Source organism: Mchenga conophoros, linkage group LG10 (genome assembly GCF_057382185.1).
Source record: "Mchenga conophoros isolate Kocher_MC1m ecotype Shallow Benthic linkage group LG10, M_conophoros_male_GT1.1, whole genome shotgun sequence".
Classification (NCBI taxonomy): Eukaryota; Metazoa; Chordata; class Actinopteri; order Cichliformes; family Cichlidae; genus Mchenga; species Mchenga conophoros.
This window is the reverse complement of record NC_140535.1, coordinates 25,636,785-25,658,486: the sequence shown is the minus strand read 5'-3', so window position 1 is coordinate 25,658,486 and position 21,702 is coordinate 25,636,785. Positions and strand designations below refer to the sequence as shown.

The 21,702-nt window shown below is 40.0% G+C and overlaps 1 protein-coding gene across 3 annotated transcripts in view; it reads right to left on the bottom strand.

Annotated features, from left to right (window-relative positions):
• acsl6 (acyl-CoA synthetase long chain family member 6) overlaps window positions 1–21,702 on the bottom strand; it is a 35,632-nt gene that overhangs the window by 8,345 nt on the left and 5,585 nt on the right. For 2 of the 3 annotated variants that reach the window (XM_085289571.1, XM_085289573.1), the window contains exons 2-12: window positions 15,349–15,584; window positions 13,975–14,089; window positions 12,329–12,393; window positions 9,839–9,940; window positions 9,583–9,682; window positions 9,096–9,274; window positions 6,923–6,955; window positions 5,029–5,080; window positions 3,406–3,479; window positions 3,122–3,199; window positions 378–512 (exon numbers count right to left, since the gene is read on the bottom strand). In XM_085289571.1, the coding sequence (XP_085145697.1) occupies window positions 378–512; window positions 3,122–3,199; window positions 3,406–3,479; window positions 5,029–5,080; window positions 6,923–6,955; window positions 9,096–9,274; window positions 9,583–9,682; window positions 9,839–9,940; window positions 12,329–12,393; window positions 13,975–14,089; window positions 15,349–15,584 (1,169 nt within the window). The remainder of the gene's footprint in view (window positions 1–377; window positions 513–3,121; window positions 3,200–3,405; window positions 3,480–5,028; window positions 5,081–6,922; window positions 6,956–9,095; window positions 9,275–9,582; window positions 9,683–9,838; window positions 9,941–12,328; window positions 12,394–13,974; window positions 14,090–15,348; window positions 15,585–21,702) is intronic. The other variant, XM_085289572.1, reaches the window with a different exon arrangement.

Here is a 21,702-nt window from a genome sequence, read left to right as displayed (position 1 = left end):
ATTTCTTAGTTGACGACAGCCCTGTCTCAGCTGATATAGCGGTTAAAACATGTCCAGCTATTTATGTAGATAATTAGCAAAATTATCTGCTAGCAAGAAATACCAACAAATAGCCACCATTCACATTATTACCCCCTAATGGCTCTCTTTGAAATTTAGAGGTTCTAGGGTTGAGCAGACTTGATTTAATGGTATATGCTGGAGAGTTAGAGCAAACTACATTCACATTTAAACTGTAACATTTGCCAGTTTAGGTGCTTGTTTTCCTGTTACAGGACCAAACATCTTTTGTAATTCTAAGTGGAATGGACCGGTTGCTTCAGTCAGAACTAACAACAGCTTCAAACAAAAGCAGTCTTGGTATCTGTTCATCTCACCTTGTCATACATGCGATTGAGCAGTCGAGGCACCACGGGGAAAATGGTCGGCCGCAGGGCCTTCATGTCATCTGGGAGGAGACGGATGTCGCCCTGATAGAACCCAATCCGTCCTCCGTGACAGTACACCACAGACTGCAGACAGACATATATAACACAACTGAGCAATGAACACTCCTAACTTTCTGATATCATTGCAGACAAAATACCAGCACTGAAAGTGGAGCCTTTAATCATGAAATATTAAAAATAAAGTCACATTACTACCAATAAATAATGTTGGCAAACACTCATAAGGGAGGTTTCTATAACATTTAATACCTCATTCACCTAACTGTAATACAGATGATAAGGGAAGCATCACTAATGAGTAAATTCTGATAAAAAAAAAAAAAAAAAAATACTGGCCCTTGAGGGGCACCCGCGTGAAATACTGGCTGCACCAGTCATCATACTTGTCGGAAGGCTTGTTTTTCCCACAGTCGCAACTCATTTAATGTCATTTAGCAAAAAGAGGAACTTCATAGCTTGCACGTTTATTTCGGTAGTGTTTTTACATTGTCATGCACATGATCTTGCTCTCATTATGTCAGAACCTATGCTCAAACAAAGGTCTACACACGTTGTATGATAAATATAATGTAGTAAAGACTTTAGTCGTGGAAGACTTTCATTTAGCTGCGTAAAAACACCAGTACAGGGTATAAAAAAAATGCAAAATGGCTCCAAGGCATGTTCAGGCAACACCTCTGCAGAGATCTTATCAGATAAATGTGTCTGAAGTATTAATGAAAAAGTAGTTGATTGGGGGGAAAAATAGCACCCATGACTCACTTATGATTAGTCAGTGCTTACACAGCATCTTACAGTTATAGTTGGTCCAAGTGGGGTTTTATCTTTTTTTCTGGCAGCTGTTCAAGGTGAGTGAAATAGAAGAGAGTGTCACGTGTGATGTCATCGTTCCAGTAACTATGAGTCCAGACTGGACGAGGCGTGGAGACATGATGGACAGCCTTGTTTTGTTTTGTTTCAAGTGGCTTTAAACAACCCGACTTGATTTATTTTTATGTAACACTACAATCTGTATTAGTGCAGGTATGACTCCTTTGTGTTACCTCTAATAATTATAGTTAGCAGCAGAGAAAGTGACTCATTATGCAGTGAGGATTTACTTTTGGGTTCCAGAACTGCGTCCCATAGAAATACACAAAGTGTTTGAAAGAGAATTACTAAATGCTCAAGTTCATTTCGCAGTTCTTGTTCTCATGCGGCTACACCACCGCATGCTTCTTTCTAGATCATATGCAGATTGTGACACTTCCACAAACTGACTATCAACTCAGCGCGCCTCTTTTTGTTGTCAAACTGAAAAAAAAAGGGCACCACAAGTGTCTGCTTTCCGGTTTCTAACACCATCTAAGGACATGCAAAACACGGGGACCGCCTTGTGTTCTCTCTTTGACTGAGACTTCGCCAGCATCAGATATAGAGCTGTGTGTTTGTGTTTGTCTGCGACTGTTGAACTTGAGCTCTATTTTGTGATCTGGTGTATTTGCTCTCTGGGAAGATTAGGTGGTTTCCTGTGTCTGAGTCTCACGCTGTCTACAAGTGTGCTGCTAGCAGCAGCTTACCAGACAGGTTCAACCTGATGCAGCCTAACCGCTCACACCCATGTGCAACACAAAAATGATCTAAGTTGAATCTACACATTTATTACCCAACTTAATTTAGATTTGATCACCTTTTAATATTTGCTGTTAGGGTTGAAGATGAATCCAGAGTTACTAATGAGCAGCAGCAAAAGCACACACTCAGAGCTTCTTAGTAAAGGGCCACAAGTTACTGCCACTTTACCTCACTGAGGTCTACACTGTAACTGCTCTCTTCGCTGTCAGCTTTTAGTTAAGGCCTGAAATAACATCTGGCTTGTAACTGAAAGAGATGGCATAGAGAGCATAAAGGAAGCTATAGAGCTTCTTGTAAGTAACATGTAAATAAACACCTAATTTAAAAAACACTCCTCATTTCTTGGCAGGAACATGCCCAGGGTTTCTTGTGGGAGATGTGCCTATGAAAAGCAAACCTCTAGACAGAGAAAGCATCCCAGTGGAAGGATGGGCAGAAAGGTAACTGTACAAAGACTGTGACTAAAAATGAAAATGAAACTCTGTTTTTTCCACAGGCAGGAGACAGTGGGCTCTTTGTAAAGCTTACTGCAATACCCTACAGTGGTTGCCAGTCCTAATATTCCACAGAAACGTATTTTGAAAGTCTGCTCAGCTGCAGGGCAAAGGAGAAATACTATCAGTGACCTGCAGGCTGCAGGGAACCGCTGCTTTTATAGTAAATCATGTGCATGCAGATGTTGTCTTTGAGTAACCTAACCTGATTACTGATTATCAAAGCTTTTACAAATATTAATGAAGATTGTCATCCGTGTGTGTGTGTGTGTGTGTGTGTGTGTGTGTGTGTTTCACTGGGCTAGGAAATGATGTAACGTGCCTTCACTTCCCATAAAGTCCAGGAATGCCAATTTTTTTTGTAGAGATGGAAAGCAAAACTGAAGACAGGGAAGGAAAAGTTGGGGTGGTTTCTTTCTCCCTTTTTTCCAATCCTACAGTAATTAGTGCCCACCTTCAGTGTCATACTTCTTGCAGGAAGTTCCTTCCTCCTCCCCCACAAACATCCTTCAGCTCATTACTATCCCATTAGTGTGATTGCAGATGACAGTTCGGCACATTTACCTCAATAAGTCTCTCAAACATGTGAGCCAGTGGCAGGAAGGAAATGAGGCAGTCATCTTGGTTGGGGAAAATTACTTTCTGCAGGACACACAAGAGACACAGTCAAATGAGTTAAAGATGCTATTTTGACACAGAAACTTGGATTTTCAAGAATTTGTGTGGACGAGAAAATGAACACATTGCAACCAGGCTAATGAATCACTGAGCAAAAGACCATAAACGACTGGGGGATAGGTGTGAAAACATTTCCTGAGCATAGGTTCAGAGAGGAGAGGGTGACTTACATCTGTTACTTTAAGGAAGCCTGAGAAATCAGCTACCACGTTTCCATGGGTGAGCATGACTCCTTTTGGGTTTCCTGTTTGAACAGAAGGAAAAAAACTTATAATGAAATTGCCCAACAGATTCCACAACACATTTCCTCACTAGGAGCACACAGTCATCCAAGTGAACACCAAAGGAATTCGGCTTGGAAAGAAAGACCTGGTTCAGCAGAATTTTAGTTATAACTTGGAAGCCAGAAACGAGTCGTGTTAACGCAGCACCTTATACATTAGGATATTAAACAGAATCCAGTATTATGAATATTGCAAAAACACATGCCAGTCTGCACAAACCATGCAAACTGCATGGTTTATTTCTAAAGCATATAGAAATAATTACATCACAGTTTCAACCTCAACTTCTCCTATTTTTTTCCTCCTCTCTTGGCATTTCCTAATAAGCACTGTAAAAACAGTACTCTCTGTTACTGTAATGCCCTCTTAATCTTATTCTCATTCCCAGTCCTTCCTTCACAATTTTAAAGAGTGGTTATTAGAAACTAAGGTTCCTCTTTCTGAGATGTCAGCTGACTCAAACAGCTGTAAGCAATCTTGTACGCTCAGTATAGACTAGATGTCGCAACAGCGCGGGAGGGAATTCTCAAGAAACGGAGAGTGATGTGAGGAAAACGAATCCTCTGCTGGAGTGCCTGCATGTGTTTGTCATTAACGCCAGCAGGAGGCAGGATTTTCAACAGACCGTGGATGTGGGAGCTGCAATTTGCAATCTGACACTAGTGGGTCCTCACATGACCCTGTTTTTGTTCCCTCCTACTGTTGGTTTAAGTGGTCGATGGTGCTGTGGGGTGAAGCTTCTGAAAACGGAGCATTGTGGCCTAAGCCATGACATTTATGTAATGAAGGAGGTTGGGGAGGGGAATGGGTTAATGATTCTTTCACTACTGGATTATTGTGCTGCAATGAAGAACCTGGGTTTACAGTAAATGATACAGTTCAAAGTAAAGTAAATAGAAATTGCACAACACGAGTTACAATAAACTGCACTGTGGACTGACTTTAATAACTTACCAGCATCATGTCTCCTGTACACCTTTCTCTTTAAGGCTTTGAAAACATCACTGCTTTGAATAATTTTAGCGCTTTAAGTGTTTAAACAATACTATGTGAAAGCATCTAAAGTTAGTTAGTTTAGGCATTTTGAAAGGCCAACACTGTTTTATTTTTATATTTATTATTCGTGTGGCTTATAAGCAGCACCGAGCACTGTGAGTGCTTTTAATGTAAGCATTCTTGTCACACTCCTCATATTCACCACAGGCAGTGGCACATGCTTTGCACTCAGAAAGCTCTTAGAAAACACAAGACTTGTGGTTTATGTGATAAACCTCCCTGCCGTGCAATAAGTCCAAATAGATGAACCTTATTTGTTTGTTTGTTTTTTAACAGGAAAGGTTTGAAAAAGCGCTACCTGTGACCTGCTGCTGCTTCTGGAGTCACTGGCCAACACAGTTTGATGAGAATACAAATCCTATGTGCTTCTTACTTAATAATGGAGTATTTTTATATCACAAACTGCAAATGTGACACATATGATATTTCTATAACATCAGAAACATTTACTACCTGTGGTTCCACTGGTGAAACACACAATAGACAAGTCATCTGGGGATGGTGGCTGTGAAGAAAAAAACAACAACATAACACTGTCAGATGACATGCAGGTTGTCATGAGATCAACTTCTAGCAGCTTCCTCAACAGCAAGCTGAACCAATGCATGTGAGTCTAGAAAACAAACATTTCCATATGTTAATCCTTTTTTGTTTGGGTGGGGGGCTTTTTTTTGCCTTTGTGCACCTGGTAATTGCCCTCAGGGTGGATTTGTAGCCAGGCACCCAGCCCTTTACGGCATCTGTTTTGCATGCTCAACCCAGTTGTGCCCTCACTCTCTCTAATTTTGAACAAAAGGCAAAAACTAGCTTGACTGGTCAATACCTGTTAGCCAGAGGGCTGGTGCTTGCGTGTCAGTGTTCAAATTTTTACCTGTCAACACTAAGTAGATGAAAAACTGTCAGAGCTGTTATGATACATACACAGATACATCCAACAAAAATAGGTTGCTGTCTTCTTGTGTTCATATGTGAACATAACCCATTATTAGACAAATCACCCGACAGACTTAAGTGCAGTTAATCCAAAGGAGATCATGAGATATTTTGTACTAAAAACAGGCATGAACTTCACTTGTAATCAAAATAAGACATCCTGCAACCATTTTAGCCTCAGTTTTGTGTAATTTACATAAATGGAGATGCTTGAGCAATGCAGAAGGTGATTTAAAATAATTCACGTTGTTTGGAAGTTCTTTTTTTTTTTTTTAAGCAGTTCCTGATCACTGCAGGTTTTTAGTCAGCTTTGGCAGAGGCTGGTGAGCTGCCATCTTTGTTGTTTTGATTGGGAAAAGTGTTAATTTGGCATAATGTTTGTACATTTAAGAATACTGGCTAACGATGACTTCGATAAAAATATTCACCATGCTCACCAAGGCCTTGGGAAGTGAACTGGACTGATACGGCCATAGCACGCAATCATCATGTGATGCTCGCCAAGCTTTACAAAAGTTGAAGGAGCTTGGAAAGAAAAGCGTCTGGACTTCTTTAAGTTGCTTGAAGACGTTTCACCTCTCATCCGAGAAGCTTCTTCAGTTCTAAGGTCAAATGGTGGAGAGTCCCAGATTTAAGCCCTGTGGGAGTATCACCCCAAAAGGGACAATGGACCCCCTAATGATCCTCTACCTAATCACATGAGCCAAGGTGTGAAAACGGGTGTAGGTCACAATCAGCCAAGGTTTCGGATGAACTCACTATGTAACCTAGTCCCACCCTATCATGTGAGTTCCTGAGGTCAGAAGGCCCAGGATGTGAGTGGGCGTTAAGGCGTCTGGAAAGGGATCTCAAAACTGGATTATAGATGGCAGACAGTTGGTGTCGTAAACCACCGCCTCTGATGGCCTTTAGATGCAGATGGACCGCCGAATCCTGTCCCGTCGAGGTGGCTTTATAGGCACAACATAGAAGATCCACCTCAACGTGACCTTTGTCCTGTATCTAAAGGACAAAGGTCAAAGGTTTGAGGACACCAATGTTCACATTTTGGACAGAGAAGATAGATGGTTTCAAAGAGGAGTGAAAGAAGCCATCTATGTCCACTGTGAACAACCACCTTTAAACACAGAGGGGGGACACTCTCATTGGGCTTAAATCTGGGACTCTCCACCATTTGACCTTAGAACTGAAGAAGCTTCTCAGATGAGAGGTGAAACGTCTTCAAGCAACTTACAGAGGTTTTTACAGAAGGTGCTTTTCTTTCCAAGCCCCTTAGACAATGATGACCTGGATGACTGAGAACCTTTACCAAACCAAACTCAGAATTTGACCCATTTTGGTCCACAAACTTTACTAGCATGCCTAAAACCAGTTGTTTTGAAACTATTTTAGAAGTTTTGAAATAGTTACTTACTATAGGCTTTCTGTAGTGATCTCGACCCAGGGCCTGTAAAGAAACAATGTGAAAGCAACTTTAAATCACTGTATAATGCTCTTAAACATTATAGCTTTATTGTGATATCCTATAATATGGACTAATGTCTTCTGAGTTCTGTTGAGGACTTTTCTAAATCCAGGTTGCTACACTGTAAAAGAGCCTGCAGCGGTTACCACAATTAGGCTATAAGCCCCAATCATTTGCAGCTGTGCATGGCTGAAAAGAAGGAAGTAATAATCAATGTGGGTCATACTGGTATCAAGTTATTTAAATATATAGAGCCCCCCTCCCGCAAAGGAGGGGGGCTCTTCCTGGGAGTCAATATAGAGGAGAACCTTTCCTGGAGTGTGAACACCTCCGAGCTGCTGAAAAAGGCCCAACAGAGACTGTACTTCCTGAGAATTCTCAGGAGGAATAGCCTAGGGTCGACAGTGCAGCCTAGGCGGAGTAGTCGAACGCAGATTCACTGAGCGCTCAACACAGACATCATCGTCAGAAGGAAGAGCGCAGGGCAAGCTAGCGAGACAGAAGTTAAGCTCTCCTTGTAACATGGACCTCCCCCACCCTCATTCAGATCTGGCGTTTGGAATTATTTTGGTTTTCATGTGACGTATGACCCTGAAGGTAAGCGAGTCATGGACTAAAGTAAAACAGTATGTTGGATGTGCCATGCAATGCTCAATTACATGGGTGGGAACTAGTGTGTTAGCGCAGTTAGCTCGTTAACGTGTTGGCCGTCTAGCCCCATGCACGGGGCGATCGGCGGTAGCTCGTTAAAGGAGATTTGCCGTGTTGTGGCGTTAAGGTCATTTCAACGAGATTAACCTGAAAGCACTAGTGGGAACACAACGAATATGACTGCACATTTACGCCGACATCATCCTAGTGCAAAGACAAGTGGAAGCAGAAAAAAAAACAAGCAAGCATGCTACTAACTTTAGCCGAGTCATTTAGACAGCCGTTTAATATGCTGCTGAGAATATAGCCCAGAAGAAGCGGATAGTATAGCTTTTATTTTGGAAAGAGCCATTTCTCTGTAATAAACTCTCTTTTCCAAAGATGAGTGATTCCTCAATCAGATACAGGGCTCGCAATATAGCTAGCCCAACGTCCTGGAGCTAGCGATTTTTTTCAGTCGGGCTACCAAAATCTATCTCTGCCCTGCCCGTCGGGCTATTGTAGGAAAAATATATGTCAATGCTTTTGCATTCTTTCAGAAATGTAGCTGGGTAATTATGTCATTGGCATCGGTGAGCCACTGTCAATATGTGACATATTGAAATCGCGTTTGAATTTGCGCTTGTTTTTTTGCTTTCACTTTGCAATCGTGCGAACTGTGTATAGAGAGCGACAGCACTGATCTGTGAGTGATGATAATTTGTGCACCAATTCCTCTGACATCGTCTTATCAATCGTTAGCTTACTATGCAAACATGACAAGTGAAATCTCCCGCAGCAAGCTTAAACATGTGAGAGGTTGATCGCGCAGAGAATCGCTGAGCTTATGTGAGTGCGTGTGTAAAAGCAGCAGGATTTATATTTGACTACGATGACCTGGATGACTGAGAACCTTCACAGACAGATATATATTTTAGTTCTGCTGAGCCAAATAAGACAGGTCAGGGTGAAGAAGTGACAGCCAAAGAAAAGCTTACCACAAAACGGAGAAGTTATGACAAATCAGACTATAAGGCAAAAAGAAAGTGCAGCTTTATGGTTTCATGGACAAAAGAATTTCTGTGGCTGCAATATGACGAGCTAAATAACCAGGGCTGCACATAAGTGGTCCGCAGGTGCGCATTCGCTGTCAAAATAAAAAACACGCACAAGGGTTAGGGTTAAATTTAAAAACTGTACTTTTGAGTTAAAATATATATTTATAATTTTAATAAATGACAAATTAAAAAGGCATGAACATTTTTTTGTATCGAAAAAATATCGAACCGTGACACCAAAGTATCGAACCGAACCGAACCGTGAATTTTGTGTATCGTTGCACCCCTAATATATATATATATATATATATATATATATATATATATATATATATATATATATATATATAATAGATTAGCACTCCTCAGTCTAAATACTTGACATACATATGGTGTGCCGTGTCACAGGCATACCAGAGTCCCACATGTCTTACCTCCACTTCTTTAATGGCCTGCACATGGACACCGCAGCCCTTGCCTTGCTCCACGAGGTCAGAGTCAAAGGCGTCCATCAGGATGACTCTTCGCAGGCCGGGGGTCTCCTTCCGCTCCACATTCTCTAAAAGCACCCGAGCTTTGTCCATTTTGTCACAGATGACTGTGGAGATGTCAGCTGAAATGAAACAAGCACACAAGAGCACACGCTCCCTTGTGTGAACATCATCAAAGTAAGAAATAAAAAGGAACACAAACAAATGTGGAGTTGGAAATCAGTTGGAATTTGGTCACATCTTGAATTTAGAAGGGTTCAAAGTAAAAATAATCCCGTTAATCGATTTTAGAGCTATCAACACACACATGTTCTAATATGTCTCACAATGCCCCACAATTATTAGCCTGCAGACTGACAGCTGTTAAATTTACATTTCCTACTCAAAGCTTGTGAAGTCATTACAGTCTTTGTCATGTTTGTGTTCTTACCAGTGTTTATGATGAACCTTATAGCATCTTGGCCGAGCGTGTCATAAAGGGGAACCACCACCATCGAATATGTGTAGCAAGCCAGCTCTGAGATGATCCACTACAGTCAAACAGAACAAAAATACAAATAAATGAATACAATCTGAGGTCGGACTTTATCCTGCACTTGAAAACCTCAATAACTTTAAGTTCATATACTTAAAATTAGGGCTACACGCAGATTAGACAAAGATTGAGCAAAAAGAGTGCCAGTTACCTCGGGTCTGTTCTGAGCGAACACCCCTATGAACTGATTCGGATTGGGCTGGCATCCCTGGTGCAGAAGGCCTGAGCCCAGATGCTCTGCCCGGGCTGTCACCTATTTAATTGAAGAAAAAAAAAGTGAGAACTGATTGGACCAAGTGGAACAAAACCATACAAATCCTGAGCTAATCTTCCAAGTGAAAAAAAACTTTGCTCAGCTTCTGGTAGTATTGTGCAATTTAGCTAAATAAACTGACCTCTAATTTTGGAAAAAAGGGAAACCCAACCTTGTGTTAGTCATCTTTCTTTAGTTCGAGAGAGTTAAGAAACACACTTTGATTTTAAAGCAATATTCTGCTGTGTATACTGATGATTCACATTCTACAAATTACCATGATTGTGAAAGACATCACAGTAAATGGGGATTAATACAGCTGTGGAAACTTACATAATAACACACTTGATTTCGTGTTTCAGCAAAGGTCTAAGGCAAACCTTATTTTCCATTCTAGAAAAAAAAAAAAAATTCACAGTGCTTTTTAAGTCTCTCAATGAGTCTGTAAGACAAGTCCAGATTTGCCTGGCTGACATCCTGGAAATTGGAGTGAATGACAAAAAAAAAGAAAAAAAAATTCCACCCACTTTTCTCTTGTAAAATACGATGATGTCACAGATAAACAGGGTGTCGTATATCTCATGTGTATTGTAGATTTTGACATCGCTTTTAACAGAAAATTCCCTCCAGCTACCAGCATTACTTCAGTGACTTTCCAAGAGAGTGCCAGTGTCTTGTGCTCACAGATTTGTTGGAACCTGAAACTGCTTTACTGGATGATGGGAAGTTTTCAGTTATTCTGCTTTTAATAACTATTTCCACATGTCTCGCCAACTGTGCTGCAATCACTGGCATATCCAAGACACACACACACACACACACACACACATAGAAGCGCAGAAGGCGGTGGAAGTGTAATTATTATATACAAACCAGTGCTCATACATGGCCCTGAAGATGCAGCTGAAATCAGCCAGTATAATACAAGTGACCAAGACTTTGTAGTTAATATATTCCCTTTTTTCCCCAGTCAGTTGGTTGATTTTATATTTATAAGAAATAATATCATACCCTTGTATAGCTATCTTAATCTATGTTGGTCCACAGTCATCGCTGAGTCATGACATAAGTGATTATATCTCCTGCTCTTGGAACTAACACGCGGGATGGGAGACTGAAATTTTATAATATACAGGACTGGCTGTGGAAAAACGTCTCTACTGCTTACATAAACATGGAATAAATAGAGGAATGTAATTTTTTTTTATTGTTTATGAAAGAAATTAATGAGCAGGATAAAAACTGATTAACTGGTAACCTTGTATCTAAATTTACTGGCAAAAAAACAAAGATCCAAAACACAACTCCCAGCCGTATTCTTCTTTGTTACTGTCATGACTAAGTGGGACAAAAATAGTTTAGTTATTTAATTTTTCATATATATAAGTTAAAGCTGTGTATCCGTTATCAAGCAGTCAGAGTATAAGAAGTCAATAAAGGGACGTGCTGCTTTTGAAGTGGTGAGCTATTTCACATCGGTGGCCAATCACACCTTACACCCCTGCCAATGATGTACTCTGCATTTCAGGTCTTCCGAATATAATCATACTTGTATTTTTAGATTGTTTCTGTGTGTCTACATTAAGTATGTGAATTGAAACCTCACCTCCAGGGACAAAGTCTTTAGCTGTGTTGAAGAGTAATATTCTTATTCAGCAACTTATACGAACAACAATAGCACCTCTGCAAAGTAGCTTGCAGCTTTCGTGTGTGCTGTGCAGATTTTGCAGGATGGAAGGTGAACAGCAGTTATAGAGTCAGTCTGCTCTAGCAGGATAGCATCAATCATTTCTCTTAACGTCTTAGCCAACTTAGGGTGGCAGACATGATAGTGATCTGATCTGAAAAATGCCAGTTAACATCAGACAAAGTAAGTCATAGTGTGGGATCTATTCTTGGACTTAAAGCAGTACTTGCCTATAGCACATATAAAGTAGAAGTGTTGTTTAGCCCAGTCAATATCTATATATAGCAAGGTTTGCAGACTGCAGTTATTTAGTAGCGCTCTTGATGGTACCAAATTTGGTTTTAAGGCAGAGTGGGTGCTGCAGAGTCTCTGCAGTGTAAATGCTGCAAACGTCATCTGACTGTAGTCTTACACTGGCACATGACAGACTAGTCTGCACAGTTTATACTGTAGTCAATCAACTGCCATTACAAAGACTGTAATGATTATGTTTGGCATCAGAAGTGTGAGGTGCAGAAAATCATGCTTGAGCAGCTATAATGTATAAAATAGTTCCTATAAATGTTGCTTTATCAGAAGTCTGGAAGCATTTTGTAGCATAAGGATTTGGTACTTTTCCCCTTTGAGGGGTCACCCTGTTTTATTCTCCTCTCAGCTGTTGTTGTTACAGGGAAAAAACATGTCCCCTGAATGGCACGAACCTCCTTATAGGACATCCATTTGTAAGGTTGGTTGGGGAGTCGTGAGCCTAAGCAAGGTCCATCACCTGTTGGACGCAGAAAGGAGACAAACAAATGATTAACTTATGTGACTGGACATAAACATCATTAAGGTTTTTAAATCTAATAGTAATTTAAACACCTCAGGCTCACACCAAGGTGAAAATAACCCTTTCTAATGCAGAAATAATTTCGAGCACAGGCATTCTGTAGACATAGATATATACATGAAAACTTGATGATTTTTAAGTTTTGTTTTTTGCTTTTTTTTCTCTTGTTATTTCAGTTACATTTGCATGTTCGAAATAAAATCGATCTAATTCTCTAATCTCTGAAATAGTTGTGAAATACCCAGACTGCTTGACTATCACTGCCTTAGACAAACTGACTAAAACAATTCATTTCTACTTCAGACCAACTGATGTCATTTTCTTGTGGCTGTACGATCTGGCCAATTATCGAAGAGCCCACTCTGACAAGTGTGGGGCAGGTGTGGTTTGAGCAATATCTCTGCATTGTGAGTCACTCAATTATGTGTCTTAAACTTGCTGGCCATGAGCCCTGACACTGTTACCGTTAGCAACGCTAGCCATCGCCTTGGCAACCACAGGATTCATTTTATCTCCAGTAGCAGAGAAACACTATGATTGGAGGTTTTACAATCAGACAACTGCACTGTCACACTGTGCTGTCTGTGTCACACTTCTGTGTGTTTGCGTGTGTGGGAAATTTTTACTGCAAGTCTGGCAGCTTAAACACGGTTTGAGTTCAGATCAGATAACTGTATTTCCATTCTTACATTTATAGCCTGCTTTATGTTGTACTGTAGTATGCTACAGATGTTTATTTCATCAGGGTCTCTGGAAAGCTAAAACCCCAAACCAGGTTTTGTATATTGGGCAAATGGAAATCTAATATTGTAATAAGATTAGATCATTTAAAATTATGTTGTAATCAATGTGAAAACAGTGCCAAAACAAAACATCTATTTCATTGTGAGAGCTGTAAGAGCTCCTTGCTCTGCTTTGAGGTTTTAAATTTTCATTAACGTTTTACAGTCACGGCTCGTGTTTAGTTTTATTTTTTTTTTGTTTAAAGTAACACAATACTAACAACACATAAATAGGGAGATTTTTGGGCAGTGTGAAAATCTGAGATTATGACAGCCTATGTTATACACTGTAAAATGTATATGGACATATTCTTCATAGTCTTTTTAAAGAGTCTTCGGGTGATTGAAAGACAGGATTAGTAAATACAAGTACAGACAGAAAGGGATGAATGACACTAATATGGCTACATGTCAGTTTTACAAGTGGTATTTAGTGAGATTACATGTTTTGACCTCTTCTATCATCTGCATTACTTGTTATTAAACCTGTGGTTTATAAAATGTACATGAGAACATGAATGAAAAAAAGAGGTATGACTCTTTATGAGAAAAGCTGAGCAACTCTAGAGGAACAGAGGCTACATTGAAGTCTGAAGCACTTTGAGTGGTCATTAAGAGCACAAAACCTTTATGTAAAGGCCAATCTGCAAGTGCCAGTCCAGTAACGTGGAAAGTTGGCATGCTCCAGCTCTCTCCAGCTTTGTGTATAAATGTTTCCACTTCACATCCTACCCACCAGATATATGCAGTCCTCTCTGGAAAACCTCATACATGGTCTTGGCGTCATCATGGTAATGAGTCAGCAGCTTGGAGGGGTCACCCATCATAGACCTGCGACCCCCATCTTCGTGCTGATGCACAGAGAAAGAGCGACAGACAAAGAAAACAGTGCAACACCATCAGTCATTTCTATGGCTTTTTCTTCCCTCTAAATTCTGAGGGTATAAGATCTAATTTTTCTCCCTTGTAAAAACACTGTCAAATAGATACCCGAGCGTGGAAGAGTTTAGGAAGAAATTTGTCTAACTTTTCCTCTAAGAGATAATCCATCTCTTTTGTCAGCTAACAAATGCCTATAAAAATATGTGAGCTGCTAAGCTTCCTCTGTGTTTAGACTGCAGACACATTCTGGATGACTAGAGCTCATTCCCATAAAGAAAACAATAGTAGATGCAAATTCCACTTTGTAAATGAGTCATTTAGCCTGAAAGGACTGAACAGATTAGGCAGCCAGGACTCAAGACACACTGTACACTACATGCTTGTACTGTGGCTTGTGTCACGTATAGATATATATGTATATGAAAAAAGAGAAAACAAGCCTCTCGAGGTTTCACATTACACTACAACATGATGCTGCAGGGTAAGGCTGGTATTCGGAGGCCTGTGGTGCAAAGTATGGGTGAAAAACCTAGTGTTTGGTTTCACTGGTATGGTGGTTAGTTTAAACCAGTAAAAGGGTTTAAACTAAGGGCACAATTTCCCCTTAGCGCTTCAGTATTAACTAAAAGTCAAGTAGAAGTAGAATTTGTTGGTTGCTCTGTCTTTTAGCTCTCTATTTCCCAAATACAGGAAGTTGCGTAGTGTATGCTTGTGAAGGACTGTGTTTCAATCAAAACAATAAAAACCACACATCTGCTAAAAGCTACAGTACGAGAGTTTTTGGCATATTATGGAAACTGTTACAGTAACAAGGCATGAAAGGCTACTTTCGATGTTTGATTTTGCTTACATTTGTACTACTGTGGTTTCCATTACTGCCTGTTATTAGAAAAGAAGAGGAGGAGATCAGAAGGCCATCTGTCGTAACGAGCTTCAGATGCTTAGAATAACCTGACAGGTATAAGCTAGGGCAAAGAAAACTAAAATACTAGCCTTTATTGTTAGACACAAAGCCTAGTGTCGTCACTGGCTGCTAACAATTGAAGGTGACCTACATGCGTGCATTAAAACAAAACAAAAGAAAATCCACAGAGAGTACTGATCGACCCCATTTTACTGTGAAGGACTAGACTAACATGAAAAATATCTACTACTTGTGCCTGAATGTCCAAACATGTCTATGTTACTGAAAGCATTTGGGAATGCAAAACTTAACACTTTTATGGACCTGTGAATATCTCACCGGCACTTCCTCAGACTGGTGCAGAAGGCTGCAGGGGGGTTTGATGGGACGGGGTCTGGTGGCTAACCAGTACGCCAGCACAGCTGTCAGAGCGCCGATGCCCACAAGCGTGGAGGTCGGCAGGGAGCGGAAGAACTGACCGAGCTCGTCCATCTCCGGTATCCTCAGGCCACTCATCATCTCCTGGGCCTGCATCTTCTCCATCAGGGTGGAACTCAGCTCTGAAGAAGGGACAAGGCAGTCTTTTACTAATGATTTCTTACAACGCCTTTCAAACCATTATTCATTTTTCTTAAACACAACTTGCTAAGGAGGAGGGTAAATCAATATTTTACTCAATGTTTGGTGGGATCGATTCCCCTGGAATCAAAAGTAATTTAAATCTATTTAGCTGAAATTATGATGTATACTTACCTACAAATCCTTGCTGGTCAATACATTAAGTAATAATTAAAGAAAAATAAGTATGAAGAAATAATTATATTGTAAGTAGTAGCGTAATAGTGTGTAACTTCTGGTATTTCACAGGAAAGGTATAATTATACTGTAACTTTAAGTAGTGTTTCACTTCCTGGAAGCATTTGCAGTTAAATATAATTACATGAAATTTTAGGTAAAACACAATGAGATTGCCTGTAATCCTAGAGGAATCATATATTATTATATGAGCCATATAATAAAGTGCTACTGATTGTTTTGTTTATATGACAAATCAGATTTGACAGGTGTATTGCTTTCAGATAATCACATTTTTGGGCACTAATCCTTGTTACTTGCCTGAAAAAGGCAAACAATACACTAACATGACCTCATATTTCTGTCTCAAGTCTCTTTCTTCTGCATCCTCATATTGATGTCCGCAGTTAACGCTGCTTATAGATAAACCGCCACTGACTGCAGTATCTACTTGTTACATATACTAATATGTGCAAGCCTACTCTTTAGTTTTTTTTAAACCAAGGGATGGCACTTATGCTTTTTTTTTTTCATTGCATGTGAGGAAAACCCACATGTGCACTTTCCACACAGAATGTCTGTGCTTCAAGGAAAAAAGGAAGAAGGGTTAAAGCAGACAAAACCACTGTCTGGTAGCTGTTAGTAGTCTGCAGCAATAAGCATAAAAATTAAAGAGGTGTAAAATACTTAATCTTTCACTTCCACAGTCAAGCTGTGAAGCTAAATCTGAATTTTCTTTTAAAAAAATTGGTTTGTTTCTTCTTCTTATTCGTCTTCTCCATGTCTCTATGGTCTTTTTTAGAACATTAAAAGTATACTCTCGGGCTTAATGTGAGGTCAAATGCCAGTTTGTTAACGAATCTCTATATAATATCTATTCAGTTACCTAAAACCAAACAGGAGTATTTATTTTTCAGATTAAATCAAGGTCTTGTGAATCACAGCTTCTCAAACACGCGTGAAACTATACAAATTTTTATTGAGTGCTAGTTCTAGACTTTTTCATATTTCACATAACAGTTCACATTTCATGCCACTGAAAAGAAAGCCTTGCTCAGGATGTGATCATGTAAGCTCTTTAACAACTTCACATGTGAACCAGCTTCCTAAGATGAAGACTGAGACATTTAAAACACAACTAGAAAATTAATCCCTCCCACTAATTTCTCAGACTTGTTTCCATCACTTTATGACAGGTTTTTGTGGCTATACGTGGGCATATTTGACCTCGCTACTCCTTCACCGAAGCGAAATGACCTGAAACACTTAATTTATACTCAAAAGCCGGTGTTTGAGGGGTCTCACCCCCACATTTCTCATTTTTACTGTAAAAGAAGGCCAGGAGAGATTATCTATACTGATGACTAGAAAGGACAGCGGTTAAACCGTAGTGGAATAGTTGCACAGTCATACACACACACACACACACACATATCAAGAAATACATAATTTATCCAAGGGGGCGGCTGGCTGTAGTGCTGAGTGGGGAGGGGGTTTCCTTCCCTCCCCTAGGACATGAGTCAGAGACAGCACCATCTGATCTAATGAACTGTCGGGGCAGTGCTACAATTAACAGCCAATCAGACACTTCCTGTCTCGTCTCACCGTCTGTCTGTCTGTCTCTCACTCTCATGCATGTCTCTCTCCCGACATGCATGCACAGACACAAACACCAACAGACAATGAAGCTGGTAAGTATAAATACATCAGGTCGTGGGAACGCTGACTTCCTCATTCACCTGTCATTTTAGAGCGGAACCACTATTCTGTGCACTAAACTACTAAAGTGAGGTGGAATCACATGAACCCACATGATGCTTTAAAAACTTTCCAAAAATTAGCTGAATTTAGAAGACATAAAACAACTACCATCTTTTTCTATTTATCCAAAATAGTAAAAATACAAAGGGAGAAAAGTAAATAATGGGCTTATTGTATCCCCTGAATAGCCTGACTTGAGAGTGCATTTTAAAAACCTCGTCTACACTGGAGGGTACACAGTCCAGATTATGAAGCAATTAATCTTTTATCTATTTCTGCAAATTTAAACGTAAGAAAAAAAAAGTGTGAAGCAGCCAAATATCCACTTAGTGTTTGCATAATGCACATTTCCATTGGGTTACTAAATTCCCATCAAAGAGATATCATCTATAGGTGTTGCACCCGATGAGTCACGCTGGCTGCAATCATTTCAAAAGGCTGATGATGGAAAACAAAACTAACAGTCAAAATTTCAAAAGTAACACCTAATACCCGTTGTGAGTCTCCTCAACTGACAGTGTGTAAGTGTAAAATAGTCTTCAGCTGCTTAAAGCTTGATTAGCCTGGAAGATGGAGAAACAGGTGCTGCGTGTGTTAACGTAAAGAAACATGTGCACTGCTTCCTGCACTCATAAGTTTCTCTTACGAAGCTTAAATTCAAAATACACTTCATCCAGGGTCATGCATGCAGCTGTATTGCTACTCAAAGTTTAAATGATATACTTTACTGTCACAAAGTCATCACAAACTCGACCTTTTTAGTCTTGCTATATATGAATACATGCTCACAGATATTATTACAACCCCGTGACCACACTTTCACCCTACAGTATCATTTTTCAGTTGATACAACCGCAAAAACACACCGACACCCTGATGCTAACGGCAGTCAGTTGCTACAGTCATTTGTAAAGCCCCACTGACATATGACAACACGTTAAGATACAGTAAGCTGGTACTCATCACTTCCTCTGCTTTAATTCAGGCCTGTTGCGCAATGTCTTCATCTCTTCTGACACTGCCATCCCATTTTTATTTTTTATTTTTTTGGCTAGAGTCCTCTAAATTGAGTCCAGTTTCTGCTCACACAGAAACTATCACCTGTAAGTGAGAAACCGCAGCATCCCTCTCGTGTCTGAAAACAGTACCGGCCCTGTAATAACGCAGTTGTCCGTAGTTCTCTTTTTTCTGCCGGACTTCTCAGATATTTTCTCTCTTTCTGTTGGCCTTTTTTAAAATCTGAAATGTTCCAGTAATAATGAGGGGGAAATTAAAGCAGCTCAACTACCGGGAAAAGTTTAGCACAATAAGTAAAAGCTGCCACTTCATAATGGCTCTAAATCACACTGCACTGATTGCTCGCATTTGTGTGGATACTAAAGCAGTTAGATTGTCAGAGCTAATTCTATAATTAAATGTCCAGAGCCACTGAGCTGCCTGTTGTGTGCAGCTGGATTCAGTAAGACTGGATCTTAGTGAAGACGGTAAAAGTTGATTGAAAAATCAAGACAGACAGAAGATTTTAAAAGTTAAAAATCATTAGATATGGAGGTAAAATTATAAAACAAATACTTACATGTCAAAAAGAAAGAAGGTTTTTCTTTATGTTTGGGTAAAGATTAACCATTAGGGGAATATATTTTGGGAAATACTCTTATTTATCTTCTTCCTAAGAACTACATGTGCACACTGACACCATTCATATCTGTTAAGCATTACTCTGAGCTTCACTGGGGGGTGGGAAACAGACAGAAAAATGTAACTTATGTCTGCCAGCACCTCTAAATCACAAAGTACAGAGCCAAACATTTCATTATGAAACAGTCTGATTTCTTTCTTCTGTAATTTAAATGAAGGCTGGAAGTTTCAAGCTGGTCCAAATCTGGTTGAAATTTAATGAATGTTAAACAACATCTGGGGGACTGAGATGTGTCTGTTGTGTCTTGTTGACAGATTTTGAAACCAAAGTCCAGAAGACCTCCGTAAACATTTATAGACCGCCAAGGCAGTAATTAGATCAAACTGCGGCTGTATCACGAATGAATTGTTTTGTGTCCTGTGACTAATGTGGCTTGGCTGCAGCGAAGAGTCGCAGTGGATTGGTGGAGTGGCGTTTCCAAAGAGAGGCAGCGGAGGGGGAACAGCATTCGACCTGCTCTAAATATAGACAGACTTCATAACCCACTGACACCACTGTGCAGCTAGCTGGAATAAAGGAGGCAGAAAAGAGAGAGTGGCTGGTTATAAAAGCATCACTGTGCAGATGTCGTCTTCTTCGGTCTCAGCTAACTGCAGGTTTCCCCAACTTTTTAAACAGTATATTTGCATAATGACTGAAACTAGCACCAGTGATGAATAATGGGCTGTGAGTTGAGTTTCTTGATCATTAATATGCAAATTGCCATGACCACTGATAAGCAATCACAGCCTTGTAAGATGGCGAAAGAAATACCCTTAGGCCTACTCTGCGATTCAGAGATGGTCTTTTCCCTTTTCATGTAAAAGCCCTCCTTGATTCCCTGCTCAAACCGGCGTTCCTCCCTGTCCAGGATGTGTACATCCTCATCATTGAAAGAGGGGTCACTGGCCTGTAGGTGTAGCCTGAGACTGAAGTAGTCACTTGGAAGAGCGAAGAAACACTTCTCCCACTACAAAATGCTACGTCCAGATGAACAGAATCAACTTTTTGGGATCAGTGATGCAGAAATACAGACGCACAGATACGCAATCTGGAGACAATAAAGAAGACTAGACAGAACTGGGAACACTGAGGGTGGGTGAATATCACTAAAAATATGACTTCATAAATCTAAAATTAACATTCTTTATCAGATTTCATTTTACTCTTCTACACATCAGATCTAAAAAGACTTACGATGAGGAAAAGTCTCGAGTTACAGGCTAGTTGAAGCTTAAAGAGGTGCAGTTCCATGTTAGTCCACTTAAACTAGAAGGCGCTTAAAGATTATCAAGGTTATTTTGTCTGGTGCAGGTTTAAAAATACTGTTAATAGCAAGATGAGTCAAGCAAGGATTGGAAAACAAGGGGGGTAGGCTACATCTGCAAATAATCCACATCTGCTTATCATTTACGGACACCCACTGTTGGCATCTGTTTACTGAGGCCACTCATGCAGACTTTAAGCAAAGCAACGAATGCTTTAGTACACACATGTTATAATGCCACGTCATCTTGTCCTCATATAGCTCGACAGTTGCAGGTGACTCACAACCTGCCGGATATCTAATTGGCCTCAAGCAAAGATGCAAACATTTAATTGGCCATTGTTATTTCTTGCTTTATTATATGCTGCTCTCTTCTGTATATTCCTGTTTAACTGCCAATGAAAAAAAGTTCCAGTTTTCTCATAATATGAAAGAGACAATAAAAACAAAGTATAGCAGGACATCTTTAAAGCTGAAAACTGTCCTAAAAAAACTTTATTTGTAAGTTTTCATAACAATATCGGATAATTTAAAGTGATACCAGACTACAGAGCAACAGAAAAGGTTTGAGAGGCAGCAAGCGGTCTAACAAGTCCTTATACAACAAACTTGGGCAGCCAGTCATTCAGGAGGCTCCTTCACTACATGCTGTCTTCTTCAGTTTTTATCCAGATAACAAGCAGCATCCTTCACTCCAGGTGAATTATTGGTACACTTTTCCAAATGGTGGAAGAGAAGCACTCTTCTGACAGCTACGAGGTCCAGAAGCATTTAATCTTAGTAGCAAAATTACATTTTAAAATAAACTTTGGTTTGCATGATACTTTTATATAAAGGGTCAAGTCTTCGCTATAGGATGTCCTGTGGTAACCTCAATGAAACACCACCAAAGCACCTGCTCCCTACACACTTACACACATATAGACACACAAATAAACACATCCCCATACAAGCCATTAAGTTCCTCCCCGCTGCCTCCTACAAAGAGTGTTGCTTCAGCTGTCGTGACAGGAGAACAGCAGGTCAGCAGAGACCCCATCAGCAACAGCAGTGACCTTCAGCATCAGCATATGAACTCAAAGGCCTCTCTGTTTAATTTGTACAATGGCAAACACATTGCACCCTCAAAAACCCAAGGAAGTAAATGCAACTCTGTTGCATTTACAGCTCAGGCTGC